This window comes from Moschus berezovskii, chromosome 27, assembly GCF_049115385.1.
Source record: "Moschus berezovskii isolate FMDL1 chromosome 27, NW_MosBer_1.0, whole genome shotgun sequence".
Taxonomy (NCBI): domain Eukaryota; kingdom Metazoa; phylum Chordata; class Mammalia; order Artiodactyla; family Moschidae; genus Moschus; species Moschus berezovskii.
Window position 1 is genome coordinate 19767886 of NC_142486.1, and position 23696 is coordinate 19791581.

The following is a 23696-nucleotide window of genomic DNA, read 5'->3' on the forward strand; positions in this document are numbered from 1 at the left end:
TTCAGGCTGAGTTAAACACTTCTCTCTGTGCTTCCGTAGCTCCCTACCTGCCACAGTTTGGTGCCCTGAGTTTTTCCCTACTAAATAATGGGGAGATAATTCTGTTACTATAGTCTAAACCCAGTTGCTACTACAAAAAGGTATATCTTTAAAAATTAAAGTCATAACTTTTCATCAGAATACAGAAATGGAATAGTATCTTCGTTGGGTCTTTAAGAACATTTTTAAGGTCCCTGAAACAATATAGTGGGAGATGAGTCCCCAGCTAACTGTCATCAGCCTCCACTATTAATTTGCAAAAATCTTTACAGCCATCTTTTATTTTTCTGCAATCTGTGTTGCTTTATTGTTTTTAATTAATGTACTGGCTAAAGATTTTTTGAAGCAATTATGTCTTAGGCTTATTTTTAAATATCCTTTGATTACAGAAGGATACCATGAGAAACTTTTTTTAAGTAATGAAACTTTTGTTTCTTGATTATGACAGTGGTGATGATATGACTATAAGCATGCTTCACAACACATAGAACTGTACACCAAGAAGTGAAAATTTTACTCTATGTAAAATCAATATATTATAATAAAAACAAATTTTAAAGTAAAAAAAATACATATATACTCTAACAAAACCTGCAAATTTTAAAAACATGAGCTTAGGTACTAAGTAAACAGGGAAAAGAAAACTGACACTATTTCCTATTATATTTATTACTACTTCCATTATTATTTCCTATTATGCGTACGCATTACATTATCTCATTTAAAACGTAAGGAAACTAAGGCCAGAGAGGCTAAACAAAGTTGAAGGCCACAACCTTCTGTATGCTACGTGGGAGAGCCAGACTTCAACTCCTCTTTAGAAAGCCACAAATTCCATGCTCTTCTCACTATAAAATGATGTTAAGTATTATGAAAACGTAGGAACACCTAACTGAAAAATAAAGACCTACGAAAGGACTTACCTTTGAAATAAATTACTGGCAAGATGAAATAACTATGCATTAAATTGTACATACATTACTATTTATGCATATTCAAAGACATTAAATATTAAAATGAAACACCACTGAAGTTAAAACATTAAAACAAATGCTTTAAGTAATCCAATAAGAGTAATTTTTTAAATTTATGTTTGCTTAATATAAGTAATTAGTTTATACATATACTACCTTCTTTTGAGCAGCTTCCTTCTTTTTCTTGTCGTCTTTTTTCTTTTTCTTTTCTTCCATCAACTGTTCTTCTTCTTGCACTAAATCCCTGAACCACACAGTTGCAATTAACTTTCCCAAAATGGATGAATAACAGTAATGTTGCATATAGATTCATTTTCACTCTTATTAGAAGATATGGCAAATTATTCATTTATCATTCATTAATGTAAAACACAACTTAAAACCTCAATCTAAGTATACAGCCACTAAACAGTACTTTTCTTTAGTAAGTCACAAGTAGTAGACTTTAATGTTATAGTAAAGAAGATAACTTTAAGTTAGCAAATTTTACATTGGCAAACAAACAACTCCCTCCAATTCTAGAATGTAAACAACATCTCATGAGCAGAGTTATCTTGTTTCAGCAGCTAATGGCAATGCCTGGAACCACCTCTCCACCCAACCCTCTCCAGACCAGTATCTGGCATATTTTCAGCTTTCCTTGCTCTAAAAAGCTTTATACTTATTTTTTCCCCAAACTTTAAACTATTTATTTTGTATTGGGGTAGAAGGAAATGGCAACCCACTCCGGTGTTCTTGCCTGGAGAATCCCAGGGACGGGGGAGCCTGGTGGACTTCCGTCTATGGGGTCACACAGAGTCGGACGCGACTGAAGTGACTTAGCAGCAGCAGTAGCAGAGCCAATTAACAATGTTGTGGTAGTTTCAGGTGAACAGTGAAGGAACTCAGCCATACATATACACGCATCCATTCTCCCCCAAACTGCCCTCCACCATCCAGGCTGCCACATAACACTGAGCAGAATTCCACGTGCTGTACAGTGGGTCCTTGTTCGTTATCTACTTTGAATACACCAATGTGTGCATGACTTTCCCAAACTTCTAACTACCCCTTCCCCTCTGGCAACTATAAGTTCTAAGTCTGTGAGTCTCTTTCTGTTTTCATACCTATTTTTAGAACACAACTTATTCATAAAAAGATGACTTGTATTTTAGCATTATACGAACTTCATATCCTATAAACATTCAAAACTAGTCTATCAACACTTGGGAAACAATCCATAATGCACTAATATAAGTTTGTTTCAGTTCTTAAAATCAGAAATGTTCAAATTTGGCAACAGAACTCCCGGCTCAGGATTTCAAGATGAATGGGCAAATGTGTTCGTCTCCTCCTCTCTGCTCTCACTCACCAAAATGACAGGGGAAAAGGTACTAAATCTATTCACAGCTGATGCATAAACAAGAGCAAAGGAAGCTACAATCTAAGAATAAACACAGAGAAGTCTTAAATGGCTGTATGTGCCATCCTCTGGTGCAGCTCCAGAGAGGCTCCAAGATTAGAGCTGGCTGAGCACAAATAGGCATGGAGTAAAGACTGCATACGGAACAGAAAGGCCCCAACTATTCAACAACGCCCATCCACTTTGCATTCCTAGATGGCTACACGGCCGCAGGTAGCAAACGCATTCAAATTCAGCCTATAACCAAAAAAAAAAAACACGAAGTAAAGCCCGACAGTCAACACCCTTCATACATACAGGGCTCCCCATCAACACTCCTCCAGTTCTTTCAAAGTAGAGGGCTACCGGGTAATGAAATCTACACACAAAATTGGAGGAAACATACTCGTTATGTTAATCACTTTAGTGTCTAGAACCTAAATCTTCATTCATAATACCAACAGACAACCAAAAATCACAAGACCCCTAAAGAAAATCAACACACAAAGGAAAAGTACCCAATTCTGCCCTTGAGGAAGATTTCCAGAGGGGTCATTATCAATACCAGGCAGAGATGGTTCAAAGAACAGGAACTAGATAGTTGGAAAACTGTAAAATAATCCATTTAAGGCTGGAATGCATATGGCAGTGGGGATGCAGTAGGAGATAAAATGAGAAAACACAGACAAGTACATAAGAAACTAGAAGGGATGCTACAGGTACACTCACACTGAGATTACCCGAAACTTAACCTGGCTCTGTTGAAACTGAGGAGCTGTAGTGAGACGGTGAAAAACAGAGTGACATGTAAAACTGATGACAGTTTAGTAAAGCTAAGTTTACAACTGCTAAAATCAGAAGCTGGAAGAAGAGGATGATAACTATTGCTGTCTTTCACTTCATTTTGTTCAAAGTAGCACTGTCCTGTGGCTCATCAAGCCAAGTGTAACCATGACTCACTCTCTAGCATTCTGTGTCAGGGAGGCAATGAAAGTGAGCAAGCTTGCACACTATAATCCTAGAAGTCAACGCCTCAGATAGCTACAGCATAAGAGAAAAAAAGAAAAGCATTTTAGTAAACAAAGGCAAATAAATTACATCACTGTTATGTTACTCAACCAAAGCTGTTTACTAGCTCTACAGACTTGAACTCTTTCAGCACTAAGAAGAAACTGGGGATAGATTACCATGTGCATCAGTCTCATCACCTTTTTATCAGGTTTCAATGAAGAATGCTTTCTTAACGCATTTGAGTAAGCACCCAAATGCCTAGTTAGGAACCCTTCTCACCAATTCTCAGTGATATCTCGAAGACTGTATTCATTCAACTTTTAAGATATTTAGGGTCACTTACGTAGAAACGTCAGGAATTGTTAGCATTTGCTTTTTGTGTTTGCCTGTGAATTGTAGACAAGTCCTTTTTCTGTCATTTTACTCTATAGGATGTTCCTTTACTATTTACCTGGAATTTTTTTCATCCTTCTCAAACTTCATTTTGAAGACCTTTTGATGACATGAAAAGTGTTTTGCAGACCAAAAATGACCTCTTTAGTACTTAAAAGATGAACCATTTTTCCTCATGAAAATATTACATTAACAGTAGACACCAGAAGCCTAAGAGAAACAAAAGTTCTCTTCAAAACTGTCATTACAACCAACTAAGCCTACTTTTCCCACCTCTCCTTCAGAAAGCCAACTGGAAAAAATACACACACACATACGCCCACAACCACCTGTGCCCAAAGACTGACTTCCAGAATTTAAATGCTAACAGAAATTCATTCAAAATATCTGAGTTTATCGTTCACCTTATTTATCAAAAGGAATAAAAGTTGATGGATTTGATAGCTCTACATTGTCCATCATATTTGATATGCGCTCCACAAAGAGAACAGTCTAGTCAGCAAAATCATTCTCCCCTTAAAAGTTAGCAGCAGGACATCTTAAAATGCAAGTTCTGGGTCTAGAAATGAGAACAAACCTGAGTGATTAGGACGTTACAGTGACTATGCTGGGCACTTTATGGATATTTTCTCATTTGTCACTTTTTTTAAAAGTTAGGGAGCGATTTCCCTCCTATAGATTAAGAAACTGAAGCTCAGAAAAGTTAAGAGACTTGTCCAAGGTCATACTGCTAGTATGGAGTGGGGTCAGGATTCCAATCTAGGTTCTCAAAGCCATGGTCTTCCCTTTCCCCTATACCCTAATACTTTCCAAAGTACCAGCTCTCTTTTCAGAAGAGACAGAGAATAAAACCTTTTCCTTTAAATGGGTTAAGTGAAACATCTTCTCACTTTTTCTTCAGACTATGTGCATATACAATTCTTTTATTTCCATCCACCTTTTGTAAGAACACTTCAAAAATAATGTACTGGGTTGGCCAAAAAGTTCCTTTAGTTTTAAAGTAAAAGATATATTTTTCACTTCACCAAGAATTTTACTGACCAGTGTATTTACCATTTTGTTCCACCACCTTCTGCCATTTTTCAAGGCAACTTCATAATCCCACCTTCCCAAAACTTTTCGTTTTTGAGCAAGGAAATGTTCCAGATGCCTTTTACAGTCTTCTAGGGAAGTGAAATTTTTTTCATAAAGAGAATTTTGTAAAGACCAAAATAAAAGAAACCTGAAGGTGCAATGTCTGGTGAATATGGCGGATGAGTCAGAACTTTCCAGCCAAGCTGTACCTGGTTATCAAAGAAACATGTGCTCCTGTGTTACCCTAATGGAAGATTCTGAGTTTTCTGTTGACTAATTCTGCACACTTTTGGTCAAAAGTTCCTTTCAGTTAGTCTAACTGGGAGCAGTTAGGCTTCCCTGGTGGCTCAGAGATAAAAAATCTGCCTGCCAATGCAGGAGATGCAGGTTTAATTCCTGGGTTGGAAAGATTCCCTGAAGGAAATGACAACCTGCTCCAGTATTCTTGCCTGGAAAATCCCATGGACAGGACAGAGGAACCTGGCGGGCAACCATCCACGAAGGTGCAAGAGAGACATGACTTAATGATTAAAACAACAACTGGGGGCAGCACTTGTTGGAATTAATTGCTTGGTTTTCCGAAAGGAGCTCATAATAGAGGACTCCTTTACAATCCCACCATAAACAAATCACCTTCTCTGGAGGAAGACCAGCCTTTGGTGTGGCTGGTGGTGGTTCATTTTGCTTACCCAATGATCTCTTCCATCCCACATTATTGTACAGTATCCACTTTTCATCGCCCACCACAATTTCTTTTAAAAACAAGACATTTTCATTACGTCTATAGTAGAGAACTGCACGCAGAAATATGGTCAAGGTTTTTTTCGCTTAACTTGTGTAGAATCCAAACATCAAAGTGATTAACAAAGTCAAGGTGGTGTGAATGATTTTCAACGCTTGATTTGGATATTTTGAGTATTTTGGTTATCTCCCACGTGGTATAGCATTGATTGTTCTCAATGTCTTGATTTGATCACTATCAACTTCAACCAGTACTGGAGTGTGGAGCATCGTCCAGTGACAAATTTCCAGCATGACTTTACCAACCACTCTTAATACATTAGATCAATCACAGCACCTTCTCCATGCACAGCAGAAATCTTTTTCACAATTCAGTTTTTTACCTTTCTTGAAATAATAAACTATAATATGCTAACAGCACTGCATTTTCTTCCATCTTCAATATTAAAATGGCTACACAAAACTCACCAATGTTGTTAAGTCTTTTTTTTTAAATGCACACTGATTGGACAGCTGTCACAACAGACTCTTACAAAACTGTTTCCAATGAAGTTAAAGACAATTAAGAGCTACTAGAACCACTGTATGGAGAAGGCAATGGCACCCCACTCCACTACTCTTGCCTGGAAAATCCCACGGACGGAGGAGCCTGGAAGGCTGTAGTCCATGGGGACCACGACTGAGTGACTTCACTTTCACTTTTCACTTTCATGCACTGGAGAAGGAAATGGCAACTCACTCCGGTGTTCTTGCCTGGAGAATCCCAGGGACTGGGGAGCCTGGTGGGCTGCCGTCTATGGGGTCACACAGAGTCAGACATGACTGAAGCGACTTAGCAGCAGCAGCAGCAGAAGCACTGTATAGGAAACCGAATGAACTTTTAGGCCAATCCCATACTACAGGGAATTCAAAGTAGTGGAGTTCCAAACACCATGCAAGTATAATCAGGAGTAAGAACAGCAAAAGAGTCAATGACAAAGACTGAACAGCCACTGGTTTTAATGAGAGGGCACCAAGCACTGCTGATATTTAAGACAGCAATGTTAGTATTTTTTATTCTGTGAATGTTTGTGGGAGGGCAATGTGGGAGAAACAACGAGTAAAGAGCTAAAAGGTCCATGTCTGAGGAGTTCAAGTTTTTTTTTTAAGAGAGAGAAACATGAACGCAGCTAAAAAGCTTTCAGAAGTGAGCAATAATGCTTGTCCTTTAAAAGAAAAAAAACACTCATGAAAAATTCAAGATGCCTGACAGTACAAGAGAGGCTATGTATTCATATTCGCCTGCGTGTGTATAAAGTGACTCTAAAAGAACACCTAAGAAACTAACAGTGACTGGGGGAGGGGGCAGAGGAACTAGGAATATGGGGGAAGGGAGAGCTCAACATATAAACCTTTTCATTCAATACTAAGTTTCTCAGCCATGTGAGTAAGTATTCAAACACTTAAATATTAAAAGTTTTCCAGTATTAATATTAAATTTCAATATTTAAACAGTAAAAGGCTGTTCTGTTTCTGGTTTGCTGGGAGATCCAGTTATGAGTGCATGCTATATTCTGTTAAAATTCTTTTCTGTCTCTACTGAAATGGTTATAGAATTTCTGACTTTTGATCACTGATATGATTAACTCTGTCGATGGATCTTCCAGTATTGAACCAAGCTTTGCGTTTCCTAGTATAAAGCCAACTCAATACGTTTTTCCCAAAATAAAGTGCTGGGTTTTCCTTCTAATAAAGGCAAAAAAAAACACCTAATTTCATTGGTAAAAATGATCAGGGATAATATGCAGTGCTGGCAAAAATGAAAATTATTACGAGGTTCTCTCTCATTTTAATGCAGAAATTACTATAGCCTTTTGCAGAGTATTGTGGTAACAGTTTAATAATTAAAGTTACACATAATCTGGGACTTCCCCAATGGTCCTTCCAGTAAGAATTCGAGCTTTCACTGCAGGAGGCATGGTTCAATCCCCAGTTGGGTAAGTAAGATCTGCCGTGTCATGGGGTGGAGCCAATAAATAAATAGTTACACATAATCTAACCAGCCATCCCACGCTTCAGAATGTATCTTACAGTAGCTAGTGCACAAGGCCATATGCATATGAGCGGAAACTGAAATGTCCATCGGTAAAGAAATGGCTCTATAATAGCATAGCATATTGCCCTGAAAATAAGTTGACCTGTTTGTTGATTTGAAGGAATGTCCCTAACATTGTTAAATGAAAGAAAGAAAGTGAGGTCACTCGGTCGTGTCCGACTCTTTGCGGCCCCATGAACTGCAGCCCACCAGACTCCGTCCATGGGACTTTTCAGGCAAGGGTACTGGAGTATGTTGCCATTTCTTTCTCCAGGAGATCTTCCTAACCCGGGAATCGAACTAGGGTCTCCCGCATTGAAGGCAGATGCTTTACCGTCTGAGCCACCAGGGAAAAAAAGCAATTTATAAAACCGTGAACAGTGTTAGATCATAATTTTTAAAAGTTGTCTGTCTGTTCTGTATACCCTTCTGAACTAGGAACATCAGAGGAACCTCACAACTGAACCACTATTTACAGGAATTGTTAAGTTTTTTAAAAAGAAAACCCCTATTTAAAATATTATGGTAAACATGCACTATTTTTGTAAATCAATACCAAAAATGAATGCTTTTAAAAACACCATGTCTAGGATTTGCTTTCACTACTCTAGGCTGCACTCCATCCTCCCAAAAATAGGAAAAGAGAAAAAAATGAAACAAGATTGACAAAATGTTGACAACTGCTGAAACTGGGTAATGGGTACAGAAAGCTCTTTATTCTGTTCTATTTTTGTGTATGTTTGAAAATTTCCATAATAAAAGACAAAAACAATCACAAGCCTACACTCAAATGAGTAAGGCAGCAAGGTGGGAGATGAGAGACAGATAAAAGGAGATGAGACTGTGAACCAAGAATCTTGGGAAGACAAAGGGCAAGACAAGTGTCCTTAATGGCAGCAAGTCTGGGATCCAGAAGGCCCTTCCTGGACCTGCTCTTCCTGATTCTTGATTGTCAGCTTTCCCTTCATTCCCAACATGAATATCATTCAAAGCAATCACTTCCAAAGGATAGTCCTGTAAACTGCTGTTGGACATGAACTAGCAAGGACCTCTGATGAACAACTTGGAAGTAAATTTTTAAACATTACTGATCAATTTCAATCGAAGCCTCTACAAAAGAAAATGTACAAAAATAGATACTGCAAAATAATACACTAAAAACCAATCAACAAGGGAAAGTTAAACCATGATGTACTCACATCATGAAACATTACACATTAATTAGTTGTTTTTTTTTTTAAAGGAGGGGAGTTAACAGATTTCCATGGTGTGCAGCAAAGAGTTATTATTAGCACAGCACGTTGAGACCACTATCCTGAGAAAGCACTGCAAGACTGGCTCCTGACTGGGGTCAAGGTACTTGGATTTCAGGGAGGTTCCCACCAATCCCAAATCAACATACAAGCAACACAGTTTTGCTAAAAGCCTACTTTGCTTCTGGCGGTTGGGAATTTTGGTACATATTAGGCAGAAGGTACCTACAACTGCTGTTCAGTATTGTTGCTCAGTCGACAGCCGTGTCTGACTCTTTGCAACCCCATAAACATTTTTTTAGGGGCTGGCTGTAGATGGTACCTACATAAACAGCCCCTAAAGAAAAAACCCTATGCACTGAATTTCTAATGAGCCTTCCTGGTAGACACTTAACACATGTTGTCATAATTTGATGCTAGAGAAATTAAGCGCATTCTATGAGATATCACAGGGACAGAAATCTTGGAAGCTTGCTCCTGGTTTCCTTCGGATTTTGACCATTGTGCCTTTTCCCTTTAAGGATTTTGTTTTGTATACTTTCATTCTTATGATTCACAGCCATGAGAATGACTATATGCTGAATCCTGCGAGCCTTCCTAGTGAATTGTTAAAACAGAAGGTGACATTGGGGATCCCCCAACAAACATGGCTTTACAGAAAAGATCTCTAAGACACACCACTGAGTTGACAAAAAACAGCTCAAGGTCCAGTTCAGTGTATATCATTTGTTAGAAAATCAAAAAGAAAATCCCATTTTAAAAAGTGCATATCCACAGCATAGCAAAGACGCAGACCCTCAAGGTACCTGGATGATCTGACTCTCTGTATCCAAAATTATTTAATAACAACCCACACAATGTTTAATCAATAAATCAGTAAGGATGTGCTTGGGGATTCCTATAAGTCAAGCAGTCTGCTGTGTACTAGGAGAACTCAAGTAGAATTCATCATTTTTAAACTATAATTCTGTAGGAACAACAACTGAACACGCCTGAAATATGGAAACAAGAAATCATCTGGTAGAGGCTATAAGCCAGTTTAGAAAATCAAGACATGCGTATGAGCTGTTACAGCTAAGGAAAGCTTCAGGGAGAAGTAAGAAGTTGATCTGGGTCTTAAAGAAAAGTCAGGATTTCTACAGAGACAGAGAGGGGCTTTTTCAGGCAAGGAAGCACAAACGGGCATGGACACAGCAAAGCACGGAGACCTATCAGCATGGCAATATGCAGAGCCAGTACTGACTGGGGGAGAAGGGAGAACAAACCTGCACAGCAGGCGGGGAAGACTGTCGCAGTGATCCAAGCAGAAGGGCAACGTCCTGAACCATGACGGTGGCAAGTGGAAATGAAAAGCAAAGAAGGAGTCCAAGGTAATCACAAGAAATCGAAACAGCTGACAATATCAATAAGATTGACAAAAGACAGAGAGGCTAATGACAACTCCAGATTGCAGAAAGCGAAAGTTTCTAAACAGAAGCTCTGCTATTAGAAACGGTTATAGGGAAGTGATAAACAGTGAAAGTCACTCAGTCGCATCCAGCTCTGCGACCCCATGGATATACAGTCCATGGAATTCTCCAGGTCAGAATACTGGAGTGGGTAGCCTTTCCCTTCTTCAGGGGATCTCCCCAACCCAGGGATCAAACCCAGGTCTCCCGCATTGCAGGCGGACTCTTTACCAGCTGAGTCACAAGGGAACTAGAGAAAATAGAGGGCAACTTTCCACAGCGCCCAACTAGCCTATCAGTCACAAATCACTGTAAGGCAGGTCATCTTCACACAGAGGCCAATTGTATGTTACAAATTAGTTATGAAAATAATTTCACATCTTCTGCCAAAAAATGTTGTTCACCTACTTTTTCCCTTACTCTGCTTTCTCCCAGCCTTTCCCTATCTGCTCATCAGCCTTTCCTTTTTCCCTCCCTCAGTCCTCCTACATCTAAATTAACCACCAAAGCCAGTCTAATATCACCCAACAGGAAGTTGCTGGTAACCTCAGTTCAGTTCAGTTCAGTCCCTCAGTCGTGTCCGACTCTTTGCGACCCCATGAATCACAGCACGCCAGGCCTCCCTGTCCATCACCAACTCCCGGAGCTCACCCAAACTCATGTCCACAGAGTCGGTGATGCCATCCAGCCATCTCATTCTCCGTCCTCCCCTTCTCCTCCCGCCCCCAACCTTTCCCAGCATCAGAGTCTTTTCCAGTGAATCAACTCATCGTATGAGGTGGCCAAAGTATTGCAGTTTCAGCTTTAGCATCAGTCCTTCCAAATGAACACCCAGGATTGATCTCCCTTAGAATGGACTGGTTGGATCTCCTTGCAGTACAAAGCCGTAATTTCACCAGATGGTAGAGATGGAAACTGAATGTTGCAAAAGAGGTTAAGCGTGATCAGATTTTCAAAAATGCAGCCTTGATATGAAAAATACAAGATAAAAATGAAGTTTTTTGTTTTTAAAAATAAGGAAAGTGTTCGACTTTCCTTATTTCCTTAAATAAGTCGTGTTCGACTCTTGTGATCCCACTGACTGCAGCCCACCGGGCTTCTCTGTTCATGAAATTCTCCAGGCAATAATACTGGAGTGGGTAGCCACTCCCTTCTCTAGGGGATCTTCCTAACCCAGGGAACAAACCCAGGTCTCCTACATTACAGGCAGATTATTTACCATCTGAGCCACCAGGAAAGCCCAACATAAGGAAGACTAGTACTTATGTGGAAGCAGAAAAGGGGTTGGGGAACAAAAGTATCAGAGAAGGTAATAATCAACGAGGTAACACGAGAGAAGCTTGTTTACAGTCACAGGTAGTTCATACCTGCAAAGGCTCAAGTCATTAAATAATATTGATCCATCCACAAAATGCAACACTGTGCTGCTATAAAACAGATAAGAAGGTCTCCATGTTGTGACATAAAAGGATCTGGAAGGTATATAGTCAACTGGGGAAAAAACGGTTTGGTATACTACCTTCCAAGGACATCCAACCAGTCCATTCTAAAGGAGATCAATCCTGGGTGTTCATTGGAAGGACTGATGCTAAAGTTGAAACTCCAATACTTTGGCCACCTCATGCGACGAGCTGACTCACTGGAAAAGAGTCTGATGCTGGGAGGGATTGGGGGTGGGAGGAGACGGGGACGACAGAGAATGAGATGGCTGGATGGCATCACCGACTCGATGGCCATGAGTTTGAGTGAACTCCGGAAGTTGGTGATGGACAGGGAGGCCTGGCGTGCTGATTCATGGGGTCGCAAAGAGTCGGACATGACTGAGTGACTGAACTGAATTGATACTACCTTCCATGTTGAAAGTGGGGAAGAGATACATTTCCCCATGTGCTTGTATTTGCATAAAGAAATTCTAGAAGCGCACACACAGAGAAACTAATAAAAATACATATTTGTGACAGAAATATGTGGAGAAAAAGAGGACAAAAGTCAGGGTGGCAGCAATACTGTATATTTCTATATTGCATTTGATTTTGAACTATAAAGCACAGTTCAAAGTAAGCATATCTTCCTTTCAAGAATGAAGAGAAAAATAGGATATGATGAGGTAGACATGAAGATCCAGATGATACATAGTTTGGAACTCCTAAAAAAGTAGGAAGCTGAGCTTGAAAGGGGGTTTCTATTTGCCTCACAATCAGAGCAATAAAATAATACTAGTAAAGGATTACAAGGATTACAGCACAAGACAATGGTAAAGCCCAATCCAAAATCTGGTTTGCTAAACACCTCTCTTAAATCCCCTCCTCTTTTGAGGCTTAACTTAATTACTAGTTCTTTCATAATTCTTTCCAACTCATACAAAATTCACTCTTGACCTCTAATTAAACAATGCTCTTTTTCTAATTATTTCAGATGTTAATCTCACTCTTCCAAATAGAACTAATTACTGCTCTGGGAACAAAAACCAGTTCTACTTGCACTGTACTCCCCCAGCACCAGGTACTCCAATTAAATACCAATTCCTGCTTTTACTAACACTATAAACCCACCCACCACCACACATGCACTCTTCCCACTCTTTCTTCTACCCACATTCTACTTCTTTAAGGACCAGTTTAAATCCAATCTATTCAAGCAAGCATTTCCTGGGCAGCACAGCATGTGGTTAAGCGCTCTGGCTCTGAACCTAAAAGAGAAGCGGGTTTAAATGTCAACTCCACTACCGACCTGTATAAGCAACTTGTTAATTTCTCTAAAGCCTCCATCTCGTTTATAAGAGGTCCTAAACTGTACCTCCCTCAAAGGTGTGTTGTGAAAATTAAATTAAGTAATGCAGAAGAAGTGCTTAAGAGATGCACGTAAGTGTATACTAAACATTAGCTACAAAAGACTAGGTACAAAACACTGCACTAAAAAAAAAAAAAAAAAAACACTGCACTGAGTTAATGTCAGCATACAAAGAAGATTGTGTTGTGACCAAAGAAAAGAGAGCATACAGTAGAAAACAGAATGGCACACCTCCTAGAATGGTTATCTTCAAGAAGATAAGCAGTAACAAGTGTTGGCAAGACATGGAGAAAAGGGGACAAAAATCAAACTTGCGGTTACTAGCGACCAGGGGATAGGAAAATTGAGATGCTGTTAAACAGGACTTGCAACTAAAGGAAATAATAAATTTGCAACTAAGGGGAGTAAATTCTGGAAATCTAATGCACAGAATAGAGATTACTGCCAATGATTCTGTGTTGTATGTTTCTAAGTTGCCAAGAGACTGGGTTTTAGATGGTCTCACCACAAAAAAGAAACGATAATTACGTGACCTGAGCGAGGTGTTGGCTAATACTTCCATGGTAATCCTGCTGGAATACAGCAGACCCCTGAACAAGGCAGGGATTACAGGCACAGACCCTATGCAGTCAAAAAGCTGCATATAACTTTACAGCTGGCCCTTCAAACCCACAGTTCCACATCAACAGATTCAACCAACCACAGATCATGTAATATGGTAGTATGTATTTAGTGAAGAAAGAAAAATTCAAAGATAAGCAGGACCATACAGTTCAAACCCACGATTTCTGAGGGTCAACATGTATATAAACATTTCAAACCAGCAAGTTGTACATATTAAACTTGCACAAAGTCAGATGTCAATTATATCTCAAAAACACAGACACACAGGTATGCACTAACTGAGAAAAGAAAACGGAACTTTTTAATCACACCTTAAAACTGGAAAAGTAACTTCCCTGGTGGTCCACCTGCTAATGCAGGGGACACAGGTTAAAGCCCTGGTGTGTGGAGATCCCACATGCCTCGAAGCAAATAAGCCCATGGGCTACAACTACTAAGCCTGTGCTCCAGAGCCCATGCTCTGCAAACAGAGAAGCCCACACAGCACAATTAGACAGCAGCCTCCTCACTGCAACTAGGTAAAGCCTGAGCGTAGCAACCAAGACCCATGCAATCAAAAGCAATAAAGTGTTTTTAAAAACTGGAAAAAAATTAAAAAGGAAAAATGGAACTGGATACATAGAAACAATTACTAATGCACAATTCAGAATGAGACAGATGCCAAAGCAAACAGTTCAAGACTCCAGATTTCAGACTAGACCACACCAGGTACCAAAAGACGTAAGACGTCACAAGAAAAGAAAACTATAGATCAATAACCCTTGTGACCACAAACTCAAAAATCCTCAACAGAAGACTAATAAATCGAGTCTAGCAACATATAATGGAAACTATATGCTATGTCCAAGTGAGATTTATCCCAGGCATGCAAAACTGGTTTAACATATGAAAATCAATGTAATATAACATTGACAGAACAAAGGATAAGACAACATGATCTCAATAGATACAGAAAAAGCATCTGACAAAATCCAACACCCTTTCAAGACAAGACAAAAATGTTCATACCAGGAATAGAAGGGAATTTCATTATTCTGATAAAGGCTATCTACAGAAAGTCCACAGTTCACATTGTACTTAATGCTTAAGGCTGAACGCTTTTTCTCTAAGATGAAACAAGATAAGGATGTTCACTTTTACCATTCCTATTCAACATTTTACTGTAGGTTCTAGTTAGGAAAATAAGGCAAGAAAAATAAGTGGGGGAGGAGGCTTAAGAGGAAGGGAATATATATATATATGAGTGATTAGAATTGCTGTATGGCAGAGACCACCACAACACTGTACAGCAATTAGCCTCCAATAAAAAAAAGAAAAGAAATCAAAGGCATTAAGATTGAAAAGGAAATTATATAAATGAGTTCACCACAGCTGCAGGATATTAAATCAACATACAAAAATCAATTGCATGACATGCTACTACATCTATGAACCTTGAGAATATTCTGCTAAGTGAAATAATTCAGTCACAAAAGGACAAACACTATGATTCCATGAACACGAGTTACCTGGAACAGTCAAATTCATTGAGACAGAAAGTAGAATGGTGGTTCCCAAGGGTGGAGGGGAGGAGAGAATGGGGTGGTATTGTTTAATAGGTACAGAGTCTGTTCTGCGAGATGAAGTTATGGAGGTGAACGGTAGTGACAGTGGAGCAACATTATGAATGTGCTTAATTTCACTGAAATGTACACGCAAAAATGAAGAAGTAATAGCAAATGAAACAACTTACAAAGGATTACTCTCCAAAATATGCAAGCAGCTCATGCAGCTCAATACCAGAAAAACAAACAACCCAATCAATAAGAGCGAGAAAACCTAAACAGACATTTTTCCAAAGACATACAGATGGCTAACAAACACATGAAAAAATGCTCGATATTGCTCATTACTAGAGAAATGCAAATCAAAACTACAATGAGGTATCACCTCACACCTGTCAGAATGGCCAACATCAAAAAATCTACAAACAATAAATGCTGGAAAGGGTGTAGAGAAAATGGAACCCTTTTACACTGTTGGTGGAAATGTTGATATAGCAACTATGGAGAACAGTATGGAGATTCTTTAAAAAAAAAAAACTAGGATTAAAACTACCCTACTGCTGCTGCTAAGTCGCTTCAGTCATGTCCAACTCTGTGCGACCCCATAGACGGCAGCCCACCAGGCTCCGTCATCCCTGGGATTCTCCAGGCAAGAACACTGGAGTGGGTTGCCACTTCCTTCTCCAATGCGTGAAAGTGAAAAGTGAAAGTGAAGTCGCTCAGTCTTGTCCAACTAGTAGCGACCCCATGGACTGTAGCCCACCAAGATCCTCTGTCCATGGGATCTTCTAGGCAAGAGTACTGGAGTGGCTTGCCATTGCCTTCTCCATAAAAGTACCCTATGACTCACCAATACCACTACTGGACATTTACCCTGTGTGTCTGTCGTTCAGTCGTGTCTGACTCTTTGCGACACCATGAACTGCAGCCCGCCAGGCTCCTCTGTCCATGGAAATTGCCGGGCAAGAATACTGGAGTGAGTCGCCATTTCCTTTTCCACCCTGAGAAAACTACAACTGAAAAAGACACACGTACCCCAGTGTTCACTGCAGCACTATTTACAACAGCCGGGACACGGAAGCAACTGAGATGCCCATCAGCAGGTGAATGGATAAAGAAGCTACAGCACATACATGCAGTGGAATGCTGCTTAGCCATAAAAAGGAATGCATTTGAGTCAGTTCTAATGAGGTGGATGAACCTAAAGCCTATTAAAAAAGAGTGAAGTCAGAAAGAGAAAGACACATCATATATTAATGCATGTATACGGAATCTAGAAAGAAGGTACTGACGAACCTATCTGCAGGGCAGCAGTGGAGATGCAGACATAGAGAACAGACCTGTGGACACAGTGGGGGAAGGAGAGACTGGGATCATCTGAGAGTGGCATGGAAACATATATATTACTACACGTAAAACAGAGAGCCAGCAAGAATGTGCTGTATGACACAGGGAGCCCAAACCAGCGCTCTGTGACAACCTAAAGGGCTGGGATGGGGCAGGCAGGTTCAAGAGGGCGGGGGCACACGTACACCTATGGCTGTGACTCATGCTGATGTACGGGAGAAAGCAACACAATGTTATAAAGCAGTTATCCTTCAATTAGAGACAAATAAATGTTTTTTAAAAGTTTAAAACAGCAAATTGGCCATACCAAAATTTTAAATTTCTATGCTTCAGCGGACATCAAGAATGTGAAAGGGCAACCCACAGAATGGGAGACAATATTTGTAAATCATTAATCCAACAAAGGACTTGCATCTAGAACATATAAAGAACTCTTGACAACTCAACAATAAAATATAACCAAATTTAAAATGGGCACAGGATTTGAATAGACACTTCTCCAAATCAAATACACAAATGGTCAGTAAGCATATGAAAAGATGTGCAGCGTTATCAGAAACGCAAATCAAAATCACAATGAGATACCACTCACACTGGTGAGGATATGGAGAAAATGAAATACACTGCTGGCAGAAATGGAAACTGGGTGCAGCTGCTTTGGAAAAGCTTGGCGGCTCCTCAGCAAGTTAACACATAGAATTACCATATGCCTTGAACTTCCACCCCAAGGTACATGCCCAAGAGAACGGAAAACACACGTCCACACAAACACTTGTAAATGAATGGTCACAGCATCATTACTCATCATAGCCCCAAAGTGAAAGCAACCTTAATGCCCACCAACTAATGTACGGATAAACCCAACGTGGTACAGCTACACAATGGAGTATTTTTTGCCCATAAAAAGAATGGAGTACTGACACATGCCACAACATGTATGAACTGTAAAAACATGCTTAGTGAAACAAGCAAGACAAAAGGTCATATATTATGATTCCATTTATACAAAATGTCCAGAATAGGCAAAACCATACAGAGTATAGACTAGTGGTTTGCCAGAGGCTGGAGGTGGGGTGAAGGGGGAGTGATCAACAGGAAGTAAGGGTTATTTTTTGAGGGGTGGGGAGAGGGGGGTATTAAAAAATGTTTTGGAATTAAGGAGCTGTGATGATTGCACAATTCTGCAAATAAACTAAACCAATGAATCATACACTTTAAAAGGGTGAACTTTATGCTATATGAAAGTGTTAGAAAAAAAAAATTTTGAGGGAGAAACTGAGGAAGACATTCAGAGAAGGAGGAACTGAGGATAAAGCAAGAAATAGAGGGATAAAACTAAACAGATAAGCTTAGCACAGACAAGAGTTTGGGCTTCAATTCCAGAGTCACTAGGGAGGCGGCGGAGGTTTCTAAGAAATAGTGACAGGCTGAGAACTGCAGTTTGAGCATGATTAACCTGCAGTGATGCAGAGAAGGCACATTTTACATTCCCTTCTATCTTTTCATAGTGAGATTCTCACTTATATGCCTCACATCATCTAGGGACTCACAAGTAGAATATTAAATAAAACATGTTTCTCTGACACCCTTGCACGGTCAATTAACACAGCAGCAAACAGAGATGTACTCAGTTGTGTCCGACTCTTCGTGACCCCACAGCCTGTAGCCCACAGGCTCCTCTGTCCATGGGATTCTCCAGACAAGAATACTGGAGTGGGTTGCCATTCCCTTCTCCAGGGGATTTTCCCGACCCAGGGATCGAACCTGGGTCTCCCACACTGCAGGCAGATTCTTTACCGCCTAAGCCAACAGGGTAGCCCCTAACACGGTGAAGTAATGCTCAAAACACATTTAAAATCAGTGCATATTTCATACCACACAACACCACGTCCTAGTGATTTATGGGGATACTCCAAAAGAGTGAGAGAAAAAAGAGACCAAAGTCAACAAAACACAGCCGTCAAAATTGTAAAAAATATTCAGTATCACTGCAGCAAGCCATTCAATCAATGCTGGCTGACTCAAAATTACTAGTAAGAACAGCAAAACAAGTGACTTGGTTTCATCATGTTTGTTATTATACAAAATCTAATCAATTGCTGCTTGCAGAAAATATCTTGTAAGGTTCAAAGTATAAAATTCCTTAACCAGGTTTCAATCTGTTTTGAACATTCCATTTGAAACGGGAAGTCAGCTGAGTCATGGTCACACAACACACTAAAATTCAAAATGCTTTTTCCCTGTTAAAAGAATAGAAATGCTAGGATTTCTGCTTCATAACCAGCTCATACAGAGTATACAATTCATTTTAAAAATAAGACCACCTTGATAGGACATTTAAACTATATAGCTGGCCCTCCAAAGCCCAAGTTCCAAATTCAATCAACCAAGGATCAAAAAAAATTCCAAAAGTCCTAAAAAGCAAAACCTGAATTGCTATACACAGGCAAATGTCACATAGCATTTACACTGCATTTACAACCACTTACACAGTATTTACATTGAATAAAGTATTATAAGTAATCTAAAAGATGATTTACATATAAGGGAGAAAGTGTGTAAGTTATATGCAAATACTATGCAATTTTATATGAAGAATTTGAGCATCTTTGGATTTTGGAATGGGCTGGGCTGGGCTGGGGGTTTTCAAACCAACTCCCTGAGGGTCAACTCTTATTTTCACATTGTTGCTCTTTGAGGTTTTTTAAGAGAAACTATGCCTTAGTCAAATGTTACTTTCTCTTTTTTTAAATCTTAAAAATCTCTTTATTCACATTATTCAGCTCCTCTATCATCCTCCCTATGATACAATGTTTCTTAATATTTGGGGAGCCACAAGCCTTTGAAGTATTCTAAGGATTGTTTTTTTTAAGCATACATTCAGTTTTTTGAACTATTTCATACCATCTGTGGTCCCCACAGAATTCAGTGGTACAATGCCACTCTAATTTCAATGTGGGCGTTCTTTTGAAGAAAGCATATCACAAGCCCAGCCCGATGTTTCATTTTCTTACTAGGGTTATCAGTTTATTACAGGTGAAAAGCCAAAAACACACAACTTTTACGTCTAACAATAAGAGTTATCTTCAGAATAACCTTTCAAAAAAGCTGCAGTCATTTCAGTTGGGCAATTTAAAAAAAGACTTGTAATTACTGTAACCTCGACTATTTAAAATTATACCTCAGCTTCAACTAATTGTTTGGCACATCCTAAAATGAAAAAAACAAAAAACAAAACACTGAGTTAGTGTAAAGGTAAAAGCACTGGGTAAACTTTCAGGTAATCTCCTTCCAAGTGGTGGGGGAGGGCACCCGATGCTGAGAACAAACACGTCATCTGCGTGACACTGCTGCCAAAAAGGTTTAACCTGAATCTAATCATACAGAAACCACAGGACAAATCCAAACTGAAGTCTGAAAAAACAACTAGTCCGGACTATTCCAAAATGTCAACGTCATGAACGGGGAAGAAATGGACAAGGAACTGCTCCTGATGGAAGGAAATGAAGACAACTAAATGCAACCCTGGATTAAGGAACTGAGAAAAAAGAAAACACATTATTAGGACAACTGGGAAAATTTGAATATGAACCAAATAGTACTGTAACAAAGCTAAACTTCTCCAACTATGATCTATTTGATTGCTGTTACCCAGAATGCCCTTGTTCTTTATTTAGGGATGAAAGGGCATGATAAAACAAATGTGGCAAAATATTAGTAACTGGTAAACCTAGGTGATGGACAGGGAGGCCTGGCTTGCTGTGATTCATGGGTTCGCAAACAATCGGTCACAACTGAGCGACTGAACTGAACTGAAATGAACAGAAACCTAGGTGGAGATACAAGTGTTCACTGTACTCTTCTTGCTACTTTAATTAAGATTAGGATGATTTTTAAAATTTTTTAAATGGGAGGACATTTTGTTGATTTTGAGTGAGAGACATTATAAGTTAACCTAAGCAGAATATATACAGCCATATTTATTTAAGTCTTTCCAATTGTGGGCAATACTTTTGAGATTGTCATGAAATGGAGCTGTAAAGGACGGTAACTTATACTCACAGATTTATTTCAGATACCAAAATTCACAAGAGGTTACAGAATGTTACTCAGATTTTTTAATGTTTATACTTAAAATTTCCATAGAGGGTTGTTACACACTTTAAAATTAAGCTTACTTTTTATGATTCATTTATTCTACCAACTGATGTACCACATAGCTTCCAAATAAAGCTAGAAAGAAATCTATCAATATGAAATTGTTTGCCTACAAAGCACATCACAGGAAAGCAACACAAAAATTGAACAAAATCAGAAGCTTCTCCCCCCAAATAAAGTTGGGTGAATTCCAAGAGCACCTTATCTAGGAAGTTCACTCCTGCTTTCTCTAGTCTTTTTTTAGTTAGCACATCCAAGGTAAAGGGGTATCAGATAAAAACGTTCCAGTTTAGATGCTACATGATATAGTATGTAGCATCTTTAACAACTTCTCTCATGTGATGGCATTTAATGGTTGGTTTTAGGGGGGGAAAAATAGCGTAACAAAGCATGTAACTTCTACTTCAGACAACAAACACTACATAATTAGTAAAATGGTCACAAAATAGTCTATTGAGGTAATTATTCTATTTTCAGAAAGAAAGAAGAAACCAAAGTTACTTTTCCTATTGTGCAATATAAAATACTGCCTAGCCTGAAGTACCCTAGAGTCAAAAGGTCTGTTTGAATCCCAGATTTGTCACTTGTTAGAGATTATAACCTTGACCACGGCTTTCTCACTTGTAAAATGAAGGGATCCAAATATTGGCTGGTGTTATGGTCTAGATCTAAATACGCAATGATTTTATCGTTTTGGCTTCCTATATATATATATAAAACTTACAAAATTTATATATGTACTTTATACATATAATTTACATATAAATTTACTTTATATATATATATACACACACATATATACTTACTTTTTAAAGTTAGATACATTGAATTAGAAGGGATTTTTTTTTACAACTATAAACCATAATTTATCATCTTTTTCCCCCAAACCTTCTCACATTTATTTTGTTCAGAGGTTGGGTCAATCTCCCCTTCACCCAAGACGGAGACCCCTGCATATTTAGTGGATTTTTTTTTTAATTAAAAAAAATAATTTAGCTGCATCAGGTCTTCGCTGTGGTGCACAGGTTCTAGAGCTTGAAGGCGCAATAGCTGCTGCCCATGGGTTTAGCTATCCCAAAGCACGTAGGCTTAGTTCCCCAATCAGGGATTGATCCCAAGTCTCTTGCACTTGATGGCAGATTCCTAACCACTGGATGGCCAGGCAAGTCCCAAGACTCCTCTCACAACTAAGCCCAGTAAGTAGGTGCCAAACCCCAGATTCAACACCTTGAGTAATCACACTCCTGCTTTTCTGCTACCACTTTAATTCAGGTCGGCCTCACCTCCTGCCCAGATCACTAGTTATCATTTTCTATCCTATCACCACCCTACCTAAAAGCTTCGGAGTAGCTTCCCACAATGTAAGATTTATGCAAAATATCCTCCACCAGATATTCAAGAAACTCTACCCCTGCCCCCACCCTTACATGCCAATGCAACTTAACTGCTTACTGCTATTTCACAATCCCTATACATTCTGGATTTCGTACCTTTATTTCTGCTGTTGTTCCTATATGCCTTTTAAAACAGATTCCATTCTTTAAAATTTAGCTTCAGTGGTGATCTCCCGTATCTAGACATTACAGTTCTGTCTTTTGAATGCCAGGATCCTGACAAAAAGTGACAATTTTAATGGCCGACAGTAAATTAAGAAAGAGAGTTGACCTCAGGCGAGCAACCAAACTTATCAACTGTGCCAGTCTCATTTAACTGGCTCTGGCTACCTGGCACACTGTCCTCAGGGTTTGCAGCTTAGCAGAGGAAAAGGAGAATGACAATAAAACTTCCGTCATTCATTCAGAGACTGGAGGAGTTTCCAAACAGGGGGTCTATACAGTGGGAATTTGGAGTCCCACGGTATTACAAAAGATATTTAACACTTACAGATTTAATGTTAAAAATCCAAATGTCTGGTTATATTCAGGAAACATGAAGATCTAGAACAGTGGGGGTGATTACACCCCGAGGGGACCCCTGGTGGTATCTTAAAGATGTTTTTTGACTGTCACACCTGAGTGAGTACTTCTGGCCGATGCTGCTACACATCCCATAGTACACAGGGCAGACTTCACAACAACAAATGATCTGGTCAAAATGTCAACAGGGGGTCTACTGGTTAAGACTCCGAGCTTCCAGTGCAGGGGGTGTGAGTCTGATCCCTGGTCAGGGGACTAGGATCCCACATGCCTCGTGGCACAGCCAAAAAAGAGGTCAACAGTGCCCAGGATGAGAAATCCTTATCTAGGAGTGCTAGATAAGTGCATGTGGGTTCTGCCTCCCCAAAGACACTTCCACGTGTTTGGAGGTGAAGAGCCATGCCTCTCGGGAGGCAACACAATACAACCCCAAGAGCAACATCCCCTGCAGTTACCAGCGGTGTTGCCTCCTGGAAGTTACTTAACCTCTTTGTGCATCAAAGTCTTCACCTGTAAAACAGAGACCGAGATCCTGAAAACACCTACCTCACAGAGTTCCAGGATCAGATGAGTCGATTTAAGATCTTCAAAGTGTGCCAGGCAGACAAAACATCCGCTAAATTCAGCTACGGCCATTCTTCCCTTCCCTAGTGCCTAGTCTTGCATTTGGAACATATAAGATGGGCAAGACATGTTTACTAACTGAATATAGGATAATGCCTTCCTGGGGAGGCACAAATTGGTAAAGACAAATATACTCTCCTTATTTGGAAAAAAGGAAGCACAGAGCTAAGGATGGAGTTGAAAGGGAAGCATTTGCCCACCTAATCTTCTCTCCCTCCTCAGAAAACTTTTAACCTTTAGGAAAATTTCCCTGTAACATCCTTTATATTTCTTTTTCCTTTTCATTCCTTCTAACCAACTGAAGA

The 23696-nt window shown here is 39.5% G+C and overlaps 1 protein-coding gene across 7 annotated transcripts in view; it reads right to left on the reverse strand.

Annotated features, from left to right (window-relative positions):
- Positions 1-23696, reverse strand: part of TNRC6A (trinucleotide repeat containing adaptor 6A) — a 97596-nt gene that overhangs the window by 71535 nt on the left and 2365 nt on the right. For 2 of the 7 annotated variants that reach the window (XM_055409700.2, XM_055409704.2), the window contains exon 3: positions 1170-1257. The exons of 1 other annotated variant lie outside the window; for it this stretch is intronic. In XM_055409700.2, the coding sequence (XP_055265675.2) occupies positions 1170-1257 (88 nt within the window). Of the gene's footprint in view, positions 1-1169; positions 1563-23696 lie in introns of those variants that run through there. 4 more of the 7 variants (XM_055409703.2, XM_055409702.2, XR_016036604.1 and 1 more) reach the window with 3 other exon arrangements.